Source organism: Sabethes cyaneus, chromosome 3 (assembly GCF_943734655.1).
Source record: "Sabethes cyaneus chromosome 3, idSabCyanKW18_F2, whole genome shotgun sequence".
NCBI classification, from domain to species: Eukaryota; Metazoa; Arthropoda; class Insecta; order Diptera; family Culicidae; genus Sabethes; species Sabethes cyaneus.
The window spans coordinates 211,334,807-211,358,712 of NC_071355.1; the positions used below are offsets into that span (position 1 = coordinate 211,334,807).

Sequence of the window (23,906 nt, forward strand, 5' to 3'; positions counted from 1 at the left end):
GAATTTTGCTTGCAAAATGTTTGCAAGTTTCTTGCATTTCGCGTTTTTGATGCAATTTGCAATATAAAGGTTATTTACCTTGGTTAAAAGTTCATTGACACATTTTTCGAAATGCCAATTTGACAGTCGCGGTCGCAGCTTGACAACAATGTTTTCGAAAACGCCAGAAGAAAACTCTAAACAGGGCGGCGGGTGGCACGACCAGATGTTGCGGATCGGATAGTTTACAGAGCGCGTTTGAATCGTTGATGCGAAGTAGTGTTCGTGACTGTGACAACGGAGACGATTATTTGACTGTCCCTGTGCTGTGATGTGATACAGTTCAGCCAGCAGCGGTGTGTGCCAGTCAGCAGTCTAATGGAGCGTTTCGGATGTAGTACACATACGGTCTAATTAGCGAGTGGTTTCCTCGGACGGAACACACCAGTTTGCCAGCGGGCTTTACCGTCCGAACCTCGAAGACACAAAGTAGGCAGATTCGATTGAACGTTCCCCGTGGAAAATGGTGATTTTTCGAATGGATGAATAACTCTGGATGAAAGTTTTACGATATTCCATTGATTTTTCATATCGTGCTATTTGGATTGTGCAGCCGGTCACTGTGTAGCAGTTTAGTTAGGTTGTGGAAGAAATATGTGTTGTTCCTGAAGCAAAGATCAAATTTCAATCAAAGTGGAGCAAACTATGCTGTCGTTTTCGAAAGCAGCAAAAAATTAGCCATCGTGTGAAGAAAAATCTCCTTTCATTCCGTTAGACCGATTACATTCAACAAACGAGTCTGTGACAACCTGTCGAAAAATGTCCCCAGCATTCCTGGCGGTGATCGCCGTTATCTTATGCATTTTATTCCGTCTTCTGAATGTTAACAGTCAACCACAGATTCCGCATCTACTTTGCTGTGATGGCCAGTTCATGGAGTGCTTCAACAAAATCGCCCCGATGCTGCGAGATCCGTAAGTATTTGTTTTTGTTTTTTCCTATGAAGGAAAGTTTCGGATTAAGCATATGAAACGCATACCAATACCCAATTAGAACTGCCGCTTGGAAACAAACGCAAAAAAGAACACGGGCACGGGGTACCTTATCTGTAAGAAATACGGCTGCTTTAGATGCCAAACAAACCGATGGATACGTAGAAATGAAGTAATAATAGAACACCCCATTGACGGGTGAAACACTAAAAGGGAGTTTCCTTTCTTTCTATTTTTGTAACCGTACAGCTTTTTTTTCGCCATACAACAGTTTGTTGGCCTTGCTGGTGTCGGAACGGAAAACCAGCACGCCTCAACGAAAAAAGAAAACAAGAAAAAGACCCACGAAAGCAAATGGAATTTCATAGCGATATGTATAGGTATCATTGGAATCAGCACAGCCAGCAACAGCATAAGGCAAAACAAATTCGCTTCAGCCCTCATAAAGATTAAATTTTCTGCTGGAAGTTTTTGCGTTTTATACAATGCAATATTTAGTTACTTAAGTAGTCTACCAAAATAAGGAATTGGTAATATTTCTAACTAAGCTTCTAAGTAAGCTGATCGGAAAATGCTGAGAATTTGAAAATAAACTACCATGCGCTCCTTGTTTTCTTTCGATTCGATGGGGACGCCTTGTTAAGCTTAATAAAACAGCGATGGAAGTATCAGTTTTCTGTTGGAAATTGGTTGTCTAACTTTTGTTTTGGGAGATTTCCAAAAGAAAACATTTTTATGATTTGGTTTTCAGGACAAAACTCTCATTAGTCATCTTTAGCATGGGTCGTAAAATGTGATATCGCAGCTGTTTTAAAAATGGCTTTCATACCCGACAAACCCGCATTTTCCAGCTCTAGGTAAACTACTCCAAGCAGGTATTTTCCTGTTTTTTCATATTTCGTTCAGAAAAGTGTAACTCACCTTAACCGACTGTTTGATGAAAATCTAGCCATAGCTGTGTTGAAGCAGATACTAGTAGACAAAACCGGGTACTCGGTTTTGTAGTGCCTTTGGAACGCATAGTTCAATGGTCATGGCTATACGAAGATGAATCATCTTCGTAGAGTTTTACTGCTTTGCAGTGGCAAGCCCTACTACCATTCACCGTTTGCCAACCATACCTATAGCAGTTGTTCGGCAAATAGAAATACTTTCTTAGTCAAGTGCGGGTGCCGAGGCGTTGCCATATTTCTCGTCAATTGAGGATATTTTTATAACTCGCAGTAACGTGTTTGAGGTGTATTGTGTGCATAGCACTGGAATATTCCGACCGTTTGTTTGGTATTTAGTCCAAGTTTGCATGAATAAAGCATTCTCACTTTCCGGAAATGTAATGAATATTTTTTCGTTTGTTCTAGCGAATAATTTAAGGGTCTAGGATGGAGTTGCCAACAACATAATGTACAACGTAATGTTTCTGATTCAAAATTATTCTAAAAAAATACCTGCTTTATCATACCTTTGCTTTAACCGTGCTGTGCAAAGAATATAAGGAACCAGGCTAATTAACAACTTGGAAATCTGCTCCATCCATTTATAATAATATGTCTTTGACATCCTATTAGTCAACTACATCGTACGACGGTTATATTCATCCTTTTTAACGGCTGATAGGCCGTAAATTTTTTTAATTTAATTTCGCATTACTCGGAATAGTTTTAACGTCGTCCAAAAATCCCTCTCAAATGGGAAATAAAAATATTCCAAACCATTAAAAATTCACTTCAAATTGGAGTAGTTAATTGTGACATCTTTAATTGGGAATAGTAGCCGTAGTAAATTTCTCTGTGGTATAATTATCTGCTAAATGCTGCTGGCGCAATGCCATCTGTTCAATTAGTAAAAAATCTCATCGTCTTGTTAGATTTTTGTCATTTCATTAATTCTCGTTTCATACGGCACAAACTGTTGAATGAGTACGCCCCCGGTTTCGTATTTTCTACGCTGGTGTAATCTAGATTGCCCTGAATTGCGCTGAAACTAGTATTATCCAGTTCGTTAAAACCCAACGCCCAGGAGCGCCTGCAACGAAAAAAAAATAATAACAAACCGTCGCCACGTGTCGCAGAAGACATCACGCGATACCAAAGGAAGCACACGAGAAGTGGAACAGTTTTATGATTTACGCTTTCTCATTGGGTAGGTGCCAGAGGAGCTCATCGTTAGGAAAATCAGTTAGGAGAAAATGAAATTAATTACAACAAAATTCGTACGCTGCTGGAAACTTGTCGTATCCTCAACTAACTCAACTGTACTTAATTAAGGATGAAAGTAACAGGCGTCCGTAAACATCAGCATTGATTGATCTGGAGTCCATTAGGCGCATAATGAAACGAAAGGCGGCAAGCATATCGAATATGTTAATACAATCTAATCATATTGTGAGGCTTCTGTGGTTTTGCAAATGAACACTAGCGCATGAAGTGATGTGGCCGATGAAGAAGATCTAATAGCAATGTAAACTGAATTACATCTGCGTCACTTTCTGGTAAAATAACTACTACAGAACTTTCAACATATTTTTTTTATAACTGACAAATGCGTTTGAATGCTTGAATGGAGCCTTTATTATAAGGCTGTGGTTGTAGCTAAAATGAAAACAAATAAACAGCAAAATATTTACTGCCAACCGACAAACTGTTGTTCACGGTTAAATGCATCGATGGTTTTCTCAGCGTGTACAAGTAATTGAACGAACAATCTGATCTAATGTACCTCCCAGGCAACCGGTTTTCTGTGATCAATCAATCCTTGATTTTGAAATAACATAGTAATCAAAACTTTTGCTGTAGCTAACCTGTTTACTGTTATATAATTTCAACACATTTAACCATTATTTCGCACAACTTGTTCGTATTTTGATTTATCTGTTTCTGGCCAAAAGCTGAATAAATATTCGTACGCGTATAGAGCATTAACCGCACATACTACAACTATAGTCTAATTATTTAATGTACGTACCGACAAGCGATAAACCTGATGATATAAGGGGGAACCCTATACGCTTCTTGAAAAGATATACGAACATCAAGCTCATCATCGGAGACACGTTAAGCGGAAGGATATCTTTCGCTGCATAATGTATAGAGAAAGCTTTTATTCCACTATAGACCACAATGCTTGTGACCCATAAATTTTGCAACAGTCTGTAGCATCTATGGATATCCGTAGCATATACTGTATACACGTTACAGCTATACCTAATATGGCAGACTCATCAGCGAGATGTAGGTAGCGCGACTCCGGTAAAATAATAAACCGAAATTCTTACATACCACAAATAAGGTGGAGGCCCACTGATGACGGTGTATTTGTGTTAAGAATTAAGGTTAAGTTCTTCAACGTTTATGCACGAACAAACGATAAATCCGGTAAGGATAAGTTCTACGACAGGTTCGAGTGGACGTATGCAGAGAGCTCAAATCATGACGTGAGAATTGTCATCGAAGATGCAAATCGCCAGGGAGAAATACTGTCCTATCATTGGAAGACGTACCCTTCATCTGATTATAATGCTCTGAACCTCACAAACTTTACCAATGCCACCTGAAAGTATCCACATGGAGATTCTAGCTCCCAGATCGATCAGATTCTTATCAACTGTCGACATTCTTCGGATGTCATCGATATACAGTCTTTTCGGGGACCAAACGGGTTGATGGACGCACTGAAAGTATACTGTGAACTGTGTTTCCACATCCACCGGATGTTAGGCAGGTGGCGTGGCAGACTGGGAAAACGATAAAAGTGGGGTGTGGAGAAAGATGATAGGCACGACGCGTGAAAACTAGAGTAACAGCTGATGCGATGTCGAATGCCAGAAGGTGACAGATAAGAAGACCTAGGCCAGGAGTACTCCCTGCGGCTACACATTAGAACAGAGTACGAGGAGCATGTCAGAAAAGCGATTTGCCAACAACGGTACATCAAGTTTCTACAATACGATAAGGAGTAGGAATTTCTCCATTCCTATGATAGTGCTCTGGGACGCACTTAGGCGTAGAGGAGTTCCAGATAAGCTAGTCCATCTCATCAAGGCTCTGTACGAGGCGTTCTCGGGTAAGGTTTTGCACGACGGTGTCTTGTCCGACCCCATAAGGGTTATTACTGGCGTGACACAGTGCTGCATTCTATCACCGCTTCTGTTTCTCATCGTTATGGATGAGATATTAGTTGAAGCAACTGACAGTAGACCAAATCGTGGATTGCCTTGGAATCCTCTAACGATGCAGTAGCTAAATGTCCTCGACCTTTGCCGACGACATTGTCTTGCTCGCACAACGCCGACACGATATACAGAGCAAGTTAGATGACCTCTCCGAGAGCTCCCAGGCTGCAGGTCTCACAGTCAATGTAGCAAAAACTAAGTCTGTGGTAGTGAACACTGACAATTCCACTAACTTTACAGTAGCAGGACAACAAGAAGACGCTCTTCAATGCCTTGGTAGCCAGACAACGCCCGATGGTAGATAGGTAGATGGTAGTGGATCAGGAAGGGCAGGGGTGCCTTTGCAGGTCGGCGCTCAAACCAGATCACTCTACGTACGAATCCGTAAACTGCTCCGTACTGCTGTATGCCTGCGAAACGTGGTGCGTCTCAGCGAAGACAACGCAAAAACTGCAAGTATTCATTCGTGCCGGGTGGCCTGATAACTAGATATCCAATGAGGAACTCCACCGTCGGTGTCATCAACGCAACGGCCGATAGCCACAGAAATTCGTGAACGTAGATGGAGGTGGATCGGAAACACCTGGAGGAAAGGAACGAACGAGGTTTGCAGAGAAGCGGCAGACCCAGAGGCTCATGGCGACGCAGCTTAGCCAACGACTTCCGGGCTGTAGACGTGAACCTTTTCCGGTGACAGGTAAAAGCCATGGCGGGTAACCGTCAGCACTGTCAGCAGTGGATATCTGATTTAATCCTTTTGTTCTGCCAGACCGGCGGATATGGACACATAAGTAAGTAAAAGTATGATAGTGCTGGCAACCTGCTTACTAACAAAACGGTGGTAGCGGACAGGTGGAAGAAGTACTTTCAGACTTCCAGAGGAGAGGTTAACACGGAGAATAGCAGGAACAGGATAAGAACTGTGAGCGATGGTTAAGCTGTGTAACCACCAACACAGGAAAGCAATCATTGAGATGAAAAACAGCAAGGCTGCTGGAAACGACAGTATGCCGGCTGAACCTCTAACAGTGTGGTGTTAACGGCTGTACGCAGTAATCCATCAGATCATCGTCAGGATTAGAGATGGTCGGGTAGCGGAAAATTTGCCCGAAACCCGCACCCGTGCCCGTACCCGCCGGGTTCGGGTCGGCTTCGGGTATTGAAAAAAAAAATAATTTGCGGGTTCGGGTCGGGTACGGGTTTTTAATTTTTGGTTTTGGAACCGGGTACGGGTCGGGTCGGGTATCTCTATCGACCACGTTTGACACGTCGGGTCGGGTACCCGAGCCCATCCCGTACCCGACGGGTTGCGGTCGGGTTCGGGTATCAAAAATAAGAAACTTGCGGGTTCGGGTCGGGTACGGGTATTCAAATTTTCTTTCTTATTTGGGTACGGGTCGGGTTCGGGTATTCAAATTTTCATACCCGACCATCTCTAGTCAGGATCAGAACGGAAAAATAAATGCCGGAGGAGTGGTTGGATGGCCTCAGTCACCCTATTTCAAAATAATATATCGACTCGAGTGTACAATCGAGGCATAACATTGCTCAATTCCGTCTATAGGGTGTTGTCCGATATCCTGTTCTGTAGACTGAGAACGGTAGCGGAGTCCTTTGTCCTCTACGAATCAGTTGTTTACCCTGCACCAGAGTTACTAGACAAGCTCCGGGCATAAAACTTGCATCATTCATCATTCACTTGTTTATGGACTTTAAGGCGGCGAACGATACAGTCAAACGAAATAAGCCGCGGCAAATAATGCTAGAGCATAGTTTTCCGATGAAACTAGTTAAGCTGATTCGTACGAAAATAAGAAGTGCTTTGCCACCGAACACATTCTGATTAATAATCAACATACTTCCAAACTTATAAACGTACGTTCTTGTCAAGCACCAATCATTACTTTATACTTCGTGGAATGTAAAATGCACGTCTGGTTGTTATCAATACCATCGAGGAAGATTCAGTCGAATCTCCAGCGGTTATTAGCTCAATGGTTGCCTAAAACTACAGTTGTAAGGTTAGGAACTGAAAATCACACGACCCCGCACCTCCTAATTTGGCTACGCAATTATACAAATTGAAGTCTTTCCGGGTATGGCCACGTGGAGGCGTTAGGTACGGGCTTGAGATGGCTAGAGCTATGTTGGTCGCTTTTTCCTAGTTGCCTTCTCCATTTCATACCCTATTGATGGAAGATCAAATTCGCCCCTAAACTTGGGAAAATTTTATAATTTACAGTGGTCCAAATAAAGGTCCATTGTTGAACAACAGAAGTCACCACTCATATAAGGTGTGGAGTAGCCTAAGAATTATGTGCCTATTAGGGGTTAATGTACCCTCAATGTTATCAAAGATGAATATTTAACGACGGACATTAGCAATGTCGTAATAGCCAACCATGTACCAAGTCTACTGTTTACAAAGTTTCGATTTTCTCCGGTAGCCACATGTAACTCGACAATGTTGTTTCCTTTCACAAAACGGACAACCTAACCTAATCAAACAGAGCCATTAATCATTGACAATAGACGGTATAAGGAACAAAACGAATGAGAGTGAAAATGATTTCACTCTCACTCGCTTTTTGCTCCTTATAGCAAAGTTTATTGGCGCAACACCACCAGTCCGATTGGGCGAAGTTAATGCGAATGCCTAGACAGATGAACCATCAACCAATGAAAAACTGTGCATCATAAGCAATGTGAAATGGTAGATGGAAGCTTATCAAAAATCCGCCAGGCTTATCCATGCCCTGCCTTTTCTGCGAATTAGATATACACATATCAATCGGGTGTTTTCCTTTCCTTTTTGCGCTGAATCGTGACAAATTGCGGTATAATTTCTAATGTGAAAATGCCAGGCATAACCACACTACCACTGTCAAGGTAAACTTTCTTAACTTCCTTCCACCGTCACCATGGAAGAAGCAGTTTTTCAATTAGTGTAGAGCGTTAGCAGTTATTGATTATTAATGTTGATTAATTGATTAAAAATTTTGATTGATTTTAAACTGACAGCTCCGTCAAAATTTCGACCACGCGGAATGAATGTGTGCCAAAGTCCGCTGCCGCACTGATGTGATAACGGAGGGGATGATTGCGCAACATTGAAGCTCTTATGGCGAATGTCGGTAACCTTTATGTTGCTGTTTTGATTTCATTGCATTTCGTTTGCAAGTGTGAGCACATGCAATTAGGGCAGTGGAAGATACTGATTGCAACGTAACGCCCCGCTGTAACGTTTATTGGGTTTTAATTTATTAATTAGCTATCTTGAACTTATTGTTGTTGCTATTAAATTTAACAGTCCGAGTGACTCATAGTTTGTGATAGACGATGATTTGCGGGTGCGCAAGCAAGTAATTTGTGATAATGAAGAACTATTTATTGTACTTAATTGGAACACCATTTTGTCACACCACAATTAGAATGTATGAAGAGAATGATGGTTTTTGCGACTTTAAAAAAAACTGAGAATCGTTAATCGCTATTTTATCAGTAACAAAAAATTTTCTTTTGCAAGAAAAAAAATCGATGTCGATTATTGATTGGTCATTCGTGCATTTATTTCTCAATATTCCCAGATTGACTACTGAATGAAATGCGTTTTCCACACGAAAAACATTGTGCGACACACGAAAATACTCCGTCCGAAAGTCCGATGTAATTTGTAACCCACTGTAGAACAAATCGGTATAATGTGTAAATCATCTGGATGCAATTTCCTCTCATACATCAGTTGCCATTGCAGAAATTGTTTCATACTTTTCCTATCCAATCGTGAACAACCATTGATAATCAATAAAACTCTAAAGCAGACGTTTTTTTTTCATATTTCTACTTGCAAATCACTTGGTATGGGATTGGAGGCCTGAAGAAATTCATTCATTAGCAACAGCTTATCATCAAGCAGGAAAGCTTCTAGTTTTATACAGTATAATCTTATAACCTATCCCAATATCTGCAGGGTACAATGTTCGCTAACTTACCATAGTACTGAGTCACTGGTAACAAAAATTGCTAGCTTACGTAAAAGTATCATACATATGTCTAATGTGTGTATTCCGACTTGCGATAGCAACTCAAGTTTAGATTACGACCCAGACCAGACACTTTACCATGCCTCTAACCTATCCTTGAGCTACAATTTTTACTAACTCATTTCTAATCGTTATCAATTATTTCGAGGCGGGTCTAAAACACTGAGTGTGTGCACCCAATATGAATTAACGATGTTCGCCATATCTACTTCCGGTTACCAACTGTTTTTTATTTGATAATGTTTCGATATTTTGCCTAAACCAAAAATTATGAGAGATTGACTCGATACACCTAGATACTAGACTAGATCTAGATATCTAGGGCACGGGAGGGTATTTTCGTCCCATTTAGCGATTGCATCTATTTTTTCGGCCTATGGCCTAGTTCTAGTGGAAGAACAGATGGTTTTGACGTTCTTTGAATAAAAAATAGTAGATTACTTACAGTCTTGAGTATAACTATTTTCATATCAAAATTGTATGTCGGCAAAGTATTTCTATTGGCGAAAGAAAAGGCAAACTGGTTGAACTTAGAAACCTGCTGAAAATACCCTCCTGTACCCTAGATGGTCTTGTTTCATCAAACATCAGCAGCTAGCCCGAAAGCTCCATCCGGTATCGAAGAAAGTCTATCACACTTTCCGTTGAGATTCTGTCAGTGAATATATCAGCAGCTAGCCGAACAGCCAGAATTTATTTTTAACTATTTTATGATATCTATGGCAAATGGCAGAAAAATGGAATTATTGAATTTTTAACCGATCTTCTTCGACTTGTACGACTTGTATGTTAAAGATGGCAGGCTATTCATATCCAATTGCATTCGATTACAACTTAGATGGAAATATATATCATCAAAATAATGAGTAGGGTGAGCCTACTGCAAGTGGTTGATGAGTTCGTTTATTTCGGATCTCTGGTCACCGCCGTCAATAATACGAGTAAGGAGATTCAACGACGCATTCAAATTGGAAGTCGATCCTATTTTTGCTTCCGTAAGACGCATCAATCAAAGAGCATACGCCACACAAACTTGACGATGTACAGAACGCTAATCTGACCGGTACTCGTCTACGAATTTGAGACAGTAACTTTGTTTACGGAAAACATGCGTGTACTTGCCGTATTATAACTAAGTATAACTAAGGGCGGACTATGCATAGCGGAGTTCAAACGAATAGCGGGAAGTGGCATAATGAGCCACGAGTTGCATTAGTGACTTGGAAAGATTGTCATTACAAAGTAAAGCAAAACCTTGGGCTCAAACGTTTTTCTAAGACTTGACTCTTCTTTATCGACAGACTTCGCGGCCGGTTAGAGTACAGGATAGTTCAGCAAGTATCAGCATTTGTGACTTGAGCAGCACGTTCCGACCACAGGACAGTTACGGGGCTAGTGCAAAAATCCTACTGTCTCTATCTAGCAGCACCGGGGGCTCCGTAGCCGCAAGGTTACCGAGTCTGCTCTGACAAGCGAGTGGTCGTGGGTTCGAATCTTAGTAGAATCAAGCCATTCGATGTCAAGTGACTTTAGCATGGGTTTATTCTCAGGCCCCTCCATTTATCCTTCCTTTATGCTGAATTCTATATTTACCCTCTGAAGCCTCTTGACAGTGCAAATGTCCCTCTTATTAGTTAAGTGTACTGGTCAGAGGTACGAATGAGTCCTCGCTAGGGACGGCTATAATATGGGATAGTGCTGGCAGCGAGGAATAAGTGGGTAAAGTAGATCAAGCTTTGAAGGAAGGGTAAACCCTAATACACGCAAGCACGCATAAAAAATTCAATAAGCATATCGCTCACTCAATAGCGATTATAGCAAAAATAAATGCAGTGCAGGTCATACAGCAAACACCCGGGCGATATTACAATAGATCAACTATACTGGTCGCAGTAATGAGTCCACACATGAAAAAAAAATCTAGCAGCACCGCCTTGCCGAGATTCGAACATTCGACGACTGGCTTGTTAGACCAGGGGTGACATTGCGATTCTCGTTTCGAGTGATTTCCCATTTGTTTAACGTGGTCGAAACGAACCAAAATCACTCGAAACGAGAATCGCAATGTCACCCCAGTATCGTACCTTGAAGCTAAATGGGAGAGATTCCCATTGCACACCTGGCGAAAGTTACGAGAAGTCAGTGGGCCTACCACGTCGCAAGCATGCCGGTCGACTTTGCAGTGAAATCCGTTCACTTCAGCAACCCCAACGCCACTGGCACCAGTAATAGAGGGGTCCAATGTGCTAGACGGCACGACGAGGTTGAAGCCGACTTGCGTGTGTCGAGACGCTCACCGAATTGGCGACGGATTCCCCAAGAGCAAGTGTAGGAGAGAGGAACTCTTGATACGGCAAGAGCCACCCCGGATGAAATGTGCTTAGCTGGAACTCCTGTATGCCTAGATGCGCCCAGATGTTTTCGTGGTTCAGTCGGTCAAATACTTTTTCAAAGTCAACGAATACCAGTAGAAGAGAGTTCGTTGAGTCACAACGCTCCACATCATATTGGAGCGGATCAACTTGTGACATATGGTCTATGATCGGTTAGCATGGAATCCAGCTTGCTGCCACCGAAAAGTGGCGTCGTTCTTCTCTTGGATCCGGCTAAGGATTACCTTATAGAGTACTTTCAGAGTAATACAGAGCAACGTCATAGCGTCCAGTTCACCGAAATAGTTGCGGTTTCCCATAGGTTGCTGAACTGATACATCATCTGGACTTACAAAGATGGTCAGGTTTGAGCATTTCAGCTGAAATGCAATCTATCCATGGCGCTATGTTGGATTTCATACTTTTGATGGCTGCTTGAACTTCATCCATGCGACGAACTATTGGCGTCATGCTCTGGTTTTGTTGGTGTCTGACTGGTAAGAATACGTAATAGTTGTTCCCGGTTCCCGCCAGGATATGGAGAACAGAAACAATATGTCCAAAATAAAAGTAAACTGAAGAACTAATACCTTATATAACTATAAGTCAGTATGCCATAGTCGAGAAATAGTTAAAGTTTATCGTACTTCCTCATTATAAAGAAGTAACTTGAAAATAGAGTTTACGGTACGTATTCAACGATATCTTTTACAACTAAAATGCAGAGGGAAAAAGTAAAAACTGTGGAAGTATCACGGTCTAGAAACTGCAACATCGTATGTTGCTTTCCACAGCATGAACCTTTACTACCGTAGTACAGCTTTCGCTAAGTATTGGAGTAATTGCGTCTTAATTTGAGTATATTTTACGTAACGTTCGTAGTGCATTTTGCACAATTTGTTAAGCAACCCTAACACTTGCTTATTAAGGTTTCACAGTGAATTTCCCAATGTGATGAATGTTCGATGTTTGATTATAACGACAGTATAAAGCCTAAACAATTTGTCATAGCTCTAAAGGTACCGCCAGGTGACAATCAGATTTTCCGCCTATGATAAGCAATCACCATGGGATTACCACCGGCAAAACAATGCTCTCTAATGAATGGCAGCACGAACACCGGATAAAACCATTCTTGCCGCTGCCGCTGCGACCTGTTGTAACTAACGTTGTCGCGCGCTCTGTTTAGTTTTCCCTGTGGGCAACATAGCAAAAGGTCAAGAACAGAAACTACGTATTAAACGATTCGTGCTTGATCCATTGATGCAGCAAATTGTGCCGGTATTGTGTTCAGTTTATAGTCATGATACATATTCGAAGGGGTGAAAAAATAATTTCAGGCATAATAATATAGCTTTTCGATTTCGAATATTCTGTACGCATAAGATCTGAAATGCTGAACAAATAAGTATTTTTCATAAATTATTACAAAATATTTTAATTTTATTAGTCGCAAGACGCCTCCATTGATTTGAATTATCAAAATATGGTCCACATGTTTAGGTTTGTGCGCTACGCTACTTTATTTTGGCCACTCACATTTGATTTTATCGTGAATATTCAAAATAGAGTACGCATAACGCACTGTCCAAAATAGATGCATCACCCTATAAAACCATTTATTGTTTATCTACAACAACTAGCTCAATCAATAATGTTATTACAGACTTCTATCATTAAAAGAGAGTGTCTCAAATATCTTGACATACATTTACGACAGTTACTCACGGAAAGAATGCAATCACCTGTTATTGTTGAGTGGGAGGGTTAAACCGTTCTACGTTACGTGCTTTTCATGATATGCGAAATAAAATTGTCACAGTTGAATAACGATAGCACCCAACAACATTGTGTGTGTCTAACCGGTTTTTAAGGGCGTAGCGATGTCACATTGCTGTTATGATTCTATAAACTACATTCAAGATTTAACTTTTCGTTTACAATGATTGGTATGACTCATCTGTTTTTTTCGATCAATAATTTGGAAAAAAAATCCAAACACTAGTTCTTATGAAAAAAAAACTAGTCTACTAATATTACATTACGGTTACAGGTATCTCGAAAAATGAGTCATCAGGTTTCGTTTAAACTAAGTTTTGTTAAAGCTTATACAAAACAAGATAAAAAAACAATGCAAAACTAACGGTATTAGTTCAGAAGCGTTTAATTGGAATGTTTTATTGACCATCAACCATTGATTCGACTGTGTAGTGATCACGTCATAAATTCATTGTTGTTACCTTGTCGCATTGAGTTAATGCTGTTTTTAGTTTCGATCACATTTATTTTAATATCTTATGCTGGTGAACGGTTTCACTGAAATACTGCAACAATGCGGAATGTATGAAAATAAAATAATAAATTGAATATCCGAAGCGTGACTATTAGAAAGCTAGTGATAAAAATTCATTTGGACTTTGGCAGCATGACGGCCGTGTTGTCACTTATGCCATACTAACGTCTGAAAAGTCTGAAGTAATTATTTTAATTAATTTTGCCGCAAAACAGATTAACCCGCTAGAAAGAGACTAATAAAATTTTAAGTGCAATTTCTTTCATATCGTAAGCATTATAATGCCATCACTCACAGGTGCATCCTAAAAGGTTATCACTATTGACCTTCACCAAGTAGGTAGTGTTTTATCGTCTGGCCGTAACCACTTGAGCGGCACTGGCTCGTGTCAGTTTGAATTTCATACCCATTAGTTTGTATTACCACAAGCATCCAATCTTGGCTTGAGTTACCGCATAGTTGATGCTGGTGCACCATCACTATGCCATATACTAGCGAGAATAATCTCACGACAAGAGTGAAGAAGTGCAATGGCGCTAGGATGTAAACCGTAAACCAGTAAACGTGTTATGGGGGACTCTTCCTATCGGGCAATCTTCGATAGAGCACAGTCTAGCTTTAGTTATACCATTATTCAATCACTAGGAAAGATAGACTGATTTGATCGATAATTCAAATTGAATATCACTTGACCTTTACATAAAACGATTCTCGAGCAAATTATTCAATGCCTTATCAGATTCGCAATGTTGTCAGAAAGATTTATAGTGGACAGTATATAACTAGAACAATATATTTATCCCATATATCGGCATAAAACTGATTGCTAAATGAAACTCCTCTTCTTCCACTATTCCACAGATACATTCCAACGCGCTTGTGGGGATTCAGTGGGCACATCCAAACAATCATTCACAGCATCGTGGGCCGGGTAAAATGTCCTTGGCCTTTGGGCGAGCGGGTCTATCTGGCGCTGGCGGACGGTTCAACGCTCACCTACGACCTGTATCAACCGCTGATAACCACCGTTGAAGGTGAGTAGGGTGCTATACCGAACTTTTTGGAACAAAAATTCAAATAATTTTGTCGCGCGTTTCTTTTTCAGACGACATCACAGTTGCTATATGTCCTGGAATAGGTAACTCTTCCGAGTCGGTGTATATCCGTACGTTCGTTCACTACGCACAATGTCACGGCTACCGTTGTGCCGTGTTAAATCATATCGGTGTTCTGGATAGTGTTCAAGTAACGTCTAGTCGCATTTTCACATACGGTGAGTAATATTTCAACTGAGACACCCATTTATAACACGCTATGCTGTTTTTTTTAAGTAGAGACAATAACAATTTCTAACAGCATGACGCCAAGCGTCCTTTATGTTAATTTACACTCGTGTTCCCTTTCCATACGATAAGGTAACACAAAGAGTATGCCAACCGCCCGCATGTCTAGCCGAAACCATTTACTATCTTTCAGAGAAATAGTTTCCGATTCACCTACAGTGACGCTCAGCATTGCCGCTTTGAAACTTTTAACTCAATTAACCTAATTTATGGTTTTTTACTGTTTTCCGAAGCTGAGTGTCAAAACTTCGTTTGAAGTTTTGTTGCACATCTTATACAATTTTCATTGATATTGCCCACTTTCTCTGTTATGAAAATACAAACATAAATTATCGATTCATTTTCATTCGCTGCTAGTTTCTTATCAAGATTTTATTTCATAAGCGAAACTTTATGAATAATGCTGACATGGTAGCGAAAGAGTTGATATGTGTGTCCAGGGCTAGTATTTCTGCTGCAAACATTTACATGTTTGATAGTTTTCCGATAATAATGATTACGTTGCGCTGAAATAGAGATGGACAACGACAACGATAAATATATATTATTGAATTTTGAATTGTTACATTTTATGGCGGGTTTATATTGAGAATTGCCATAGTTTTCAGTTTACAAACTGATGTTTTTACAAAGTGAAACATTGTTTTTGAAATGCTCTATAAAAATTTAACGCATTTATTAATGATTCCATGAAAGCTTTAACAATAATGACATGACTAATAAAAAATTAATTTGCGTGCTATCGGTATATTATTTTCCTTCTATGGACATTCACATCAGCTGATTAATGTACAGTTATGAAGAACGCAAAAATAATCCAATTATAGCATTTGTTCAATAATTATCATCATGGATGCAAATAACATTTCTTTGCTCTGCAATGGAGCTGTAATGCCGACGCAATCATAAATGATAACAATGTACCGCACTGTGGGTGGCAAATACTGCTGTATTGGCAAGTGAAACACAAATATATACTGCCCATAAACGCATAACAGTCCCATATGACTTTTCACCATTTTTGAGATAAACCTGGGAATCGTCTTTAAATTACCTATTCTTTCAATATTTCAAACAAAAAAGCTATGTTTGTTCCCAAAATGTTGAAAAAAATATTAAACTATGTCAGTCCCATATTACAAATAAACCCATAACAGTCACAGTAGTGAAAATATATGAATAAGCATTTGATTTTGGAAATTCCTGAACCGATTTGACTGCAACAACTACCAAACGAAAGGTTTTATGGCCTAGAAGAACATTATTAAGAAGAATTTGGATCGGATGTACGATTCCGAAGTTACAGTGGGAACAAGTTCCGGAATATCTGGACCAGTTTCTGAGTTGAACAAAACCCCTTATGCGAACCCACGATAACAAATTACAAATAAAAGCAGAAAAAGCTAGGAATAGGAAGTTTATCTTCAGAGTTATCCTTACTCCCGTAAAATATCAAATAGTTCAGTACAGACATTTGAAACAGTTGAATTAAACGTGCACGTGAATTATCAAAATAACAACGACACGTGGTCTTGAAAATACTCCGCCGGCAGTCACCGGCTCACCAGCAACGCAAGGATCAAGGCATGCTGTGAATGTGACTGTTATGCGTTTATTCTTGCTTATTCAAGCACAAATAAACGCATATCAGTAACTTCGGTAGTTTTTATAAGTTTTGGAACAAATTGTAGGTCACTTGTGAACAAATTGCTTGTAAAAGTATTCTATAATGTATATTCAAGTAATATTATGATGATTTGGACGATTTGTTTCCAAAATTTACTCAATATTAAAGAAAAAATGTAGCGGTTTCAAATGCGTTTTTCGCCGCTGCAAGTTTTTGCATATGTGACTGTCTTCCATTTATGGGCAGTATACCATACAGTGACTCTAGGACAGACCCATACTCGACCTTTTTTCTCTTATTAATATTTATTTTGAAAGCTAGAAAGGTCTAGCCATTTTAAAGAATGGTTGAAACATCGGGGGAAACCTGGAAACAACCGTCGATGTGTCACTGGTAAGCAAAGCTAATGCTAGCTCTGAGCCAAATTGATAATTTCGCAAAAATGTTGAATAAACCATCAGAATCCGCGATTCCAAAAACCCGTCCTCAACTTGTGGTTGTGGAAAATCCTGGTGGTCTTAGAGATAAAATCAACAGTCAATAAAGCGAGACCCAACATTCTGCAGGTTCCAGAATGGCTAGCCGCAAATCACCGAAGTAATTGTCGCGTCTAGCGATCGAAACATCAGAACTGAGTTTCCTCAATTAATTCGACAGATAAAGCGCGAGTTGTGGGAGAACTTAATAAAATGCATCCATGGACACAAAATACCTATAGAACTGTGGAACAATGTAAACGCTTTGGATGACAAATGGAGACACTCCGGAATGGCTATCAATCATTGAAATTGTTAAGTTCTTAAAGTTAAACTCGGAACGGAATATTCGGTATCGACCTAAACGACGAAACATGGACGACGGATGGATACTCGGTACTTGGAACAAGTAGGTAGGTCTCCTCTAAACAAGTAGGTCAGAGGAGACCTACCTACTTGTTCCAAGGTACTTGGAACTGCAGATCACTGAATTTCGCAGGTGGCAATCGGGTGCTGCTCGAACAGCTTGAACCCCATGAAGTTGGCATCGTAGCCCTGCAGGAAATCTATCGCAAAGGAGAGAAGGCTTGGAAGATCCGCGGCGGAAAAGCCCAGTTATGCCAGAGCGATGGCACTACCAACGAACTGGGTACGGATAGTGTAGTGTTGGACAGATTGCAGGATTGCGTGATAGATTTGAAGGCGATCAACGAGAGAATGTGTCTATTGACGATATAGCTGTCCTCGGCTAAACATAAGGCAGCTGGATAACTCGCAATCTGCCGAGAGTTACGCGCGAACACTGGATGAACCACTTCTTTCTTCCAACCTCGAAGGCGGTTGGCTATCGCACTAGGTGGGAATCCCCGGATAGTACAAAATGATTGGTTTGATCGGGAAAAGCGGTCCAAAAAGCGGTGGAGAGAAAAAAAAATTGTTTAGAAAAATTATCTGACATTGCCACTAGGGAGAACTTGGCCTAATACCGACAAGCAAGGGACCAGTTGATCATGATCCTGAGGTGTAAAAAGTATCTTAGATCGTAAAGAATCAGAGCAACTGTTTCGAAGTTAATGGCACAGGCAAGTTTTACAAGAAGGTGAACTAATCTCGTAAGGCCTACACACCGACACATGACATGTGTAGGGACGAGGGAGGGAATCTAATCACAAGCGCGAGACCAGCATCCCACCTCGAAACTAATTGGGCTGGCAGGAGTGCCCATGGAAGACAGTAATGTCCCAGCATCTGATCTCCAAGAAGCGAAATGAGAAATCGGGTTGCTAAAGACCAACAAAGCCATTGGTAAGGAACGCCTACCGGTAGAGCTCTATGAACATGGTCGAGAAACGCTGGCAATGGACACTGGGAGAATTGGGAGGAGGAGAAGCTATCGGAGGAATATACGGAAGGAGCGATTTGTCCCATCTTCAAAAAGGGTTCGGCACCTGTAACTATCGCGGCAAAACGCTAGTAAATGCCGCCTACAAGGTACTTTCCCAAATCTTGTTATGCCAGCTGTCATCGATAACACAAGGTTTCGTAGAGAATTTTCAGGCGGGCTTCATGGGGAGTCGCGCCACTCAAATTTTCACCATCCGACAGATGTTGCACTCTTGCAGAATGCGCGGCGAGGATTAAGACAAGGTAACGTCTTTTCCTGCATGTTGTTCAACATTTAAGGAGGTGATCACGGACATCGAAACGAGAGGCACGGTTTTTACCTAGGGAAGCCAACTTTTAGGCTTTGCAGACGACTTTGATATCATAGCCAAGAAGTTTGCGACGGCGGAGGCAACCTTCGCCAGACTGAAATGGGAGTCTAGGAGGATTGGGCTAAAAATAAAGGCGTCGAAAAATAAAAAAAATCATTTACTCTTCCAATAAAAACTTGACCAGTCTTCCCTTACCCTTGATCTGGTGCTATATTTGGTATGGCAAGAAAGTTGCAAGGGTGGCGTTACGGTCCTATTGACTCTAACAGCCTCTCCCAGTCGAGTTTCGAACATATTACGACTGGCTTCTTTGACCAACGTTATACCTCAACGTACTTTATTTTCATGGTTTTTGAATTAACGCAGTTTTTTAACGGTTTTTTAATCAACGCGTTTATTTTTATGACGATTTATAAAATATCTCTCATTTTCCCAGTAAACATCAAATTATGATTTTCCCTGGCATCGCCTATTTCAAAATTTCATAACCTTTGAATTCTTTATTTTTACAAATTTTTTGAATTCATTTTCTTTCTAATAAATCTATGAAGTTACTATCCTGAAAATAATAAAATCAGAATAAAATAAAAGTCAACTCAACTTTAATAGATGAAAACAGATCTAGATTCTAAAAAAATCATCTAGATATTTTCTGCCGTGAATCGCATAACCTTCCCATTTATATAGGAAACTCCATAAAAAATGGGACTATTATGCGATTTACGGCAATTTATGACTGCTACCAGTTTTGTCATTTTTTCTGTTTTAACACCCACTCTAACTAGCGATTGTTAAGAGCTGAACTATTGAGGCATCCTGCCCCAGTGCATTTGTCCTATTTAATTGGAATAGATTGCAACAATTGCGTTATGTCATCACATCGTTTTCTTTCTTCTTCTCCGACAATAGGCCACACGGACGATTACTCGGAGATGATTAACAGCCTGGTGAAAAAGTATCCCACAACCAACATCGTTTCCGTCGGTTTCTCACTGGGTGGTAATTTAATTTCCAAGTATCTGGGCGAATCAGTGCGACCGAAAAACATAATCGGAGGCGTTTCCATTTGCCAGGGATACAATGCTGTCATGTGAGTTACAATCAAGAGATTTCCCGTGTAGCGAGCAAATTAATCAATCGTTGTTATTTCCGCTTTCCAGAGGTACACAATGGTTGCTCAAATGGCAAAATTTCCACCGCTTCTATTTGTACGTTTTGACGGAAAATGTAAAAAGCATAATTATGAAGCACCGGCACGTGCTACTGGCAGACGACATTAAGCAGCGACATATGCTGAACGAGCGAGACATTGCGGCGGCGGCCACGCTGCCCGAGCTGGATGAGGCTTACACGCGACGGGTTCACAATTTCAAGACTGTGAAAGACATGTACAGTTGGAGCAGTTCGATTAACTATCTTGCCAATATCAAACGACCGATGGTATTCGTTAACGCTAGAGACGATCCGCTAGTTCCGGATATTTTGCTGGATCCGGTCAAGGAATTTGCTAGTAAGTAATGGCCGAATTGAACCGATCGATGAGATGCTTATCAAAACTAACTATTTTTAGCTACGCACAATCGCACTCTTTACATCGAGCTGGCAAACGGCGGTCATCTAGGTTTCTACGAGGGTGGTTTGATCTACCCGAATCCCGTGACCTGGCTTGATAGGGCTTTGGTAGCACTGATCGGTGGCATTGTAATGTCGCACAATGATCTGCTAGTGGCGAAACAAAGTGCAGCCATAATTTAAGATACGCTATCATTCCCCTCGCCAGCATCCAGCTACTATAATAACAACAACAACAACTACAACTATTCCAGAAGCAACGGCATCATCGGATGGTGCCGCCAGTGGCTATCGCCTCTGGTGGCTATACCGTCGACACCTTCTATCCATGGTGTGCTAATTGCGTTGTTTAAACTACTGCTGTCTACCATATTCCGGCGAAAGACCGAATTCATTCCTGCCGGATCCTCCACTGTGTCGACCCCATCTCCAACGACAGGTTAGATTTATGTTCCATTTTTTTAACATCTTTTAAAAACTCGGCGGATCTATTTGGCGAAGGGAATGATGAAACAAATCAAGGATTTTTCAATACAGAATAATATAATTAAAATGGTTTTATCGCACTATTATAAAAGGTAGGTCCTCGGTAGGACCTCGACGGACGCAACGTCGCTAAATTTTATTTCGCGTGCACTCTGTTAATTTTCCTAAATTTCGAAACCAGTGTTTGCAGTCTGGTTTAATTGCTGCTTTTTAAACAATAATTTAATGACATGTATTCTAAGTTTCTTGCTCGTATGCTGAATAAATAAACGGTAATAAACCTTATGCCAGATGGAAGGTTTCAAAAAACAGCAAGTAAAAATTTAGATTGTGATAAAAAGTAATTTATCGAATAACTTATAAGGCAGCCGATTCTCTTTTCAATGACAAAAAAATTGTGAATAAGTTAACACCATTCTACTGTAACGCGCCTTACAGTAACCGCAGCAGTAATTATTACATATACATATATGCATATATTCGTGACCTAGTCCGATTCTTGTGTGCGTGTGTAAGCGTTAAGTGTAATTGATCTGGCACAAAGCAATGTGATCTTAAAATTCCGCTACTTCACAGTTACAGAGTACAAAAAAATGGTACGAAAAAAAATCGAATCACCTAAACTCTGTCGCCAATTGATTTGATGGTTAACAAAATGGTAAAGCGATGCACGAAAATTATCGGAAAGTCAATAGTTTAATATGATTTACTTTCTTCCAAACTCTGTGAGCATGCAGTCAGTTTTTTTTTCGTTTAAAGTGGATTAAAAACGACTCATTTTGTTCATTCGATTAACTTTTTCGGTATCAATTATGGTGCTTTTAAAGGTACAAATTATAAGACAATAATAAGGCATGCATGCACAATTCAAATACGGTTTATGGCCCTAATTCCGTGCCATCTCGTGCACATTTGAAAAACATTTTCTAATATTCTTGTGTTTCCATTGCTTAACAATTTAAAATATTATAAGCTATAAAAAGCGAACGAAAACAGCATTTGCTAATAATGTTGTGTCCCACATTGCCAAGCCAAAGTTTGAATTCACGAGATAGAAGAACCTCCAAAACTGCCATCATTTTGAAAGGAAAGCAAAAACACGTGATTCAAAATACAATCCATAATAAAATAGCGACGCTCGGTTCAGCGCGCTCGGAATTGGGAATCAACATCGCGATCAGATTTTCTAAGATTAGGGTTTATTTTGACATTTTTCTCCTGAAGCATATTAAATAACTAGCAGAATTTAAAATTTGGGTGGCTGACAATTCGGAAGACACTCAATTAGGTACACGGAATTACGGCCAATCGCGGTATTCGTGCTTAAAATTACTGATGGCAGATGTTCCCAATTGGTACACAATAAACAGTCCTTTAATACGCAGGACAGAATGGCAGCTTTTTTTCTAATTATTTCACAGAAAACTGCCAAATTACTATTATTTTTCCTTAGCTTCAATTTGTTCTTGAATCGTCATTAACACCAGAAAACCTTTTTGATTCCTTAGTCACATCCATGTCATTGACATGAAACCAGGACCACCGATATATATACACATAATTTTTTTCTTTCCATGAAACGAATACAAATATCTCGAATATTTATATCACGTTTATCGTGATGTATATCATAATTACTATTTCTTGTTTTGTACTTTGTGTTAGCTGTTAGCTCACTCACGCGGTGTGTTCTTTTGAGCAATTTAGCATTTTTCCAACGCCAAAAAACGTAACTTGAAATATTGACTTAGTCGCTGTTCACTTCAAACGTATATTGAAAAATACTGATTAAAGTTAATGTTGTTTTTCCATGCTTTCAACATTAGCCAACAATCATTCCATAGAAAACTCGAGCACTGCTATCAGGAAACACAAAAAATGTTGCTGATTGAGAGAGACGACACTAAACTCTCAAAACTATGGATGTGAATTCACGTTACAATCATCGGTTTATTACTTCACCGATATTTGAATCTTTTTTGTTAGGAATATTCTTTTAAACTTTTGTTATAAGTATTTCATCAAAATGCTTCTCAAATATGTCTATGTATTAACCGAACTATATATAGTATATCCGCCTGTCCCCTTATCCGTTACTCTTAAGGAATTAAATTAGTCGTATACTCATATCCAGTAAGCTTCAACAATTGTTTGCCGGAGTTAAATCATCACACAACCAAAAATGTAATCGAATGTTTCTATACAAAAACTGAACTTCGAGGGTACTTCTGTCTGATGTAGTAAGTATTATACCAATTATAGGACAACGTTTGGATAGCAACATAAGCCTTTTATCGAATTTGAAAAACGATATAAATGTTTGGATAACCATTTACAACCCACTTAGGTGAATCAATACAAAACTTTATGTAGCGCTGTACCATAGGTAACAGAAATTCGATGTTTATATACCTAATTGACTGTTGGTGTACGCCTGTTTAGTAAAACACTAACAATAAATCAAAAGTACGCGAAATAGGAATTTTATAACATTCCAGTATTTGATCATTACACTGAAAAAAAAAACAAGTGTGTGAGTTGAGTCCACAGAAGCACAGACATCAAACGCAAGTGGAAAAGTATTGTTTTCAAAACGCACATAGAGAAGTGACATTTTACCAAAAATGATTCAGTTAGGTAAGCATGTAGGACCGAAGAAAGATGTTCCAAAAAGTAAAGGCATTTTTGTACAACTAGCTTTTTATGGAATTGAGATGGCAAAAAAATATTCTCAAATAGTGACCAATGAAGAAGTGCTATAGTTTGAATAAAGCAATGACGAATTGTGTAAAAATATGACCTTTAAGAATTGTTAGAAAGTCCATTAGTAATTGTGATAT

General features: G+C 39.8%; 1 protein-coding gene across 1 annotated transcript; it reads left to right on the forward strand.

Annotated features, from left to right (window-relative positions):
- Positions 1 to 245: 245 nt before the first annotated feature.
- On the forward strand, positions 246 to 23,861 carry LOC128741575 (abhydrolase domain-containing protein 2). The gene is made up of 6 exons (XM_053837498.1): positions 246 to 953; positions 14,709 to 14,881; positions 14,953 to 15,120; positions 19,918 to 20,098; positions 20,169 to 20,518; positions 20,579 to 23,861. Exons 1-6 carry the CDS (start codon positions 799 to 801, stop codon positions 20,761 to 20,763), a joined length of 1,212 nt encoding a protein of 403 aa, XP_053693473.1. The 5' UTR covers positions 246 to 798; the 3' UTR covers positions 20,764 to 23,861.
- The last annotated feature ends 45 nt before the right edge of the window (positions 23,862 to 23,906 follow it).

Coding starts and splice junctions, on each gene's coding strand:
- LOC128741575 (XM_053837498.1), top strand. CDS start 799: ATGTCCCCAGCATTCCTGGCGGTGATCGCCGTTATCTTATGCATTTTA. Junction 15,121..19,917: donor TAGTCGCATTTTCACATACG/GTGAGTAATATT, acceptor CTCCGACAATAG/GCCACACGGACGATTACTCG. Junction 20,099..20,168: donor CAGGGATACAATGCTGTCAT/GTGAGTTACAAT, acceptor TCCGCTTTCCAG/AGGTACACAATGGTTGCTCA.